This window comes from Amphimedon queenslandica, unplaced genomic scaffold, assembly GCF_000090795.2.
Source record: "Amphimedon queenslandica unplaced genomic scaffold, v1.1 AMPQUscaffold_6575_Cont21468, whole genome shotgun sequence".
NCBI classification, from domain to species: Eukaryota; Metazoa; Porifera; class Demospongiae; order Haplosclerida; family Niphatidae; genus Amphimedon; species Amphimedon queenslandica.
Genome location: NW_003553135.1, coordinates 1 through 1899, shown reverse-complemented (window position 1 = coordinate 1899; position 1899 = coordinate 1). Strand labels below are relative to the sequence as shown.

The 1899-nt window shown below is 35.1% G+C and overlaps 1 protein-coding gene across 1 annotated transcript; it reads left to right on the top strand.

Moving 5' to 3' along the window:
* Positions 1 to 6: 6 nt before the first annotated feature.
* On the top strand, positions 7 to 1817 carry LOC109592009 (agrin-like; the record flags this gene model as incomplete). Its single annotated transcript, XM_020007587.1, has 3 exons — positions 7 to 60; positions 815 to 1293; positions 1649 to 1817. Coding segments are annotated over exons 1-3 (649 nt in total), but the record flags the coding sequence as incomplete, so codon positions are not given.
* Between the last annotated feature and the right edge of the window lie 82 nt (positions 1818 to 1899).

The window sequence follows — 1899 nt, the reverse complement described above, 5'->3', positions numbered from 1 at the left end:
CTGAAGGAGGTTATAATTGTCTGTGTCCTCTTGGATTTGGTGGCGATAATTGCAATGAAAGTAAGTACAATGAACTTATGATATCAGTAACTATTACCGTACATTACAATTGTTATATTGCATTTTGCCAAAAATGAAAAGTAGAGATTTTTCCATTTTTATAATTTTTCCTGATACATATACATGTTTTTACGTTGCGTAGAAAGTTGAAATTGATTTCATTCAAATTTAGATTTTTTGTGAATTTTTAAAATTGCTCCAAAATTGGGCAAAAGTCCCTGTACTATAGTACAGGGATTTTGGCCAAATTTTGCCAAAAATGAAAAGTAGAAAATTCTCAATTTTTATAGCATTTTTTGATACATATACATGTACTTATGTTGCGTAGAAAGTTTGAGCTGGTTCCAATCAAATTTGGATTTTTTATGAATTTATAAAGTTGCTCAAAAATCAGGCTAAAGTCCCTGTACTATAGTACAGTGTGATCGGCCAAATTTCACCAAAAATAAAGAGGAGATAATTCTCAATTTTTATAATTTTTCCTGATGCATATACATGTTTTTATGTTGCATAGAAAATTTGAGCTGATTCTGATCAAATTTGAATTTTTTATGAATTTTAAAAGTTGCTCCAAATGCCATGTACTGTATTGTAGTGCTTGTCAGCTCATGAAGCTCATGCTGTTTAGCTCACTTAACAATATTACTATTACTCACATACAATATGCATGTACATGTACATAAACACGTACATTTCTGCATGTATTAATATTACTTTTTGTACATATTAATTGCATCTCTATCTCTGTCATTAGTGCTGCAAGTCAGTACTCCATCATTCAACCGAACCTCCTACCAGGAATATTCTTCTCCTGCTCCAATCTCACTCACTACCAGTATCTCCCTCTCCTTCCATCCCACCTCATCAAATGGGTTGATCCTTTACATTGGTGACGTCTCCACGACTCGTGACTTCCTCTCCCTCTCTCTTGTCAGTGGAAGAATCCAACTACGCTATGACCTTGGCTCCGGCGTAGCCATTATAGCGAGCTCATCCGTTATACCATTAAACCAGTGGACCAGTGTCACCGTCAATAGAGTGAGGAAAGATGGGATACTGGTCGTTGACGGTGTCAGTACTAATGGTAGTTCACCTGGTTTCGCTGGATTGCTTAACCCTGTCGGTAATTTGTACATAGGAGGAGGGGCAGGGGGTGTGGGAGGGTATCAGGTATCACCTAATGCTGGGTCTCATGTGGGTCTCACTGGCTGTGTGGATACTGCTACTCTTAGAGTAAGACCTAATATTCTGTTTATTATATTTATAGTGTTACATATATGCATGTAAGTACATGTACATGCTTTGTGATTAGTTTTAGGTTGCAGAATATAATAATTAGTATTTTTGTGTTAGTATACATATATACAGTGTATAGTAGTTAGTACAGCTTTTCAATTAGTAACAATGATACAGATGGACATAGACTAGGTGGCAAATGACAAATTTATATGTATGCATGTACTATACATGCGGACTACAGCATAAAACATTCTACTGGACACTAAATTTTTTTATCAATTTAATTACATGTACATGTATGTTTATTATCAATTTATTTCCATGTTAATTTCTGTATTATTTTCTCTAGGTCAATAGCTTTGGTTTAGGTGCTGTGATATCAAGCAGAGGCGTCATTCAGTGTCAGGTTGATCCCTGCTCTCATTCTCCCTGTCAAAATGGCGGCTCTTGTGTCTCTAGTGATCTCACTTACTCTTGTGTCTGCCCATTGGGTTACTCTGGGGATCAATGTCAGGAAAGTGAGTGATTAGTTATAATATCTCATTGACTGTTTTTTATTTGTTTTTTATTTTTATATTTTTTCTATTTTTATTTCTGTAT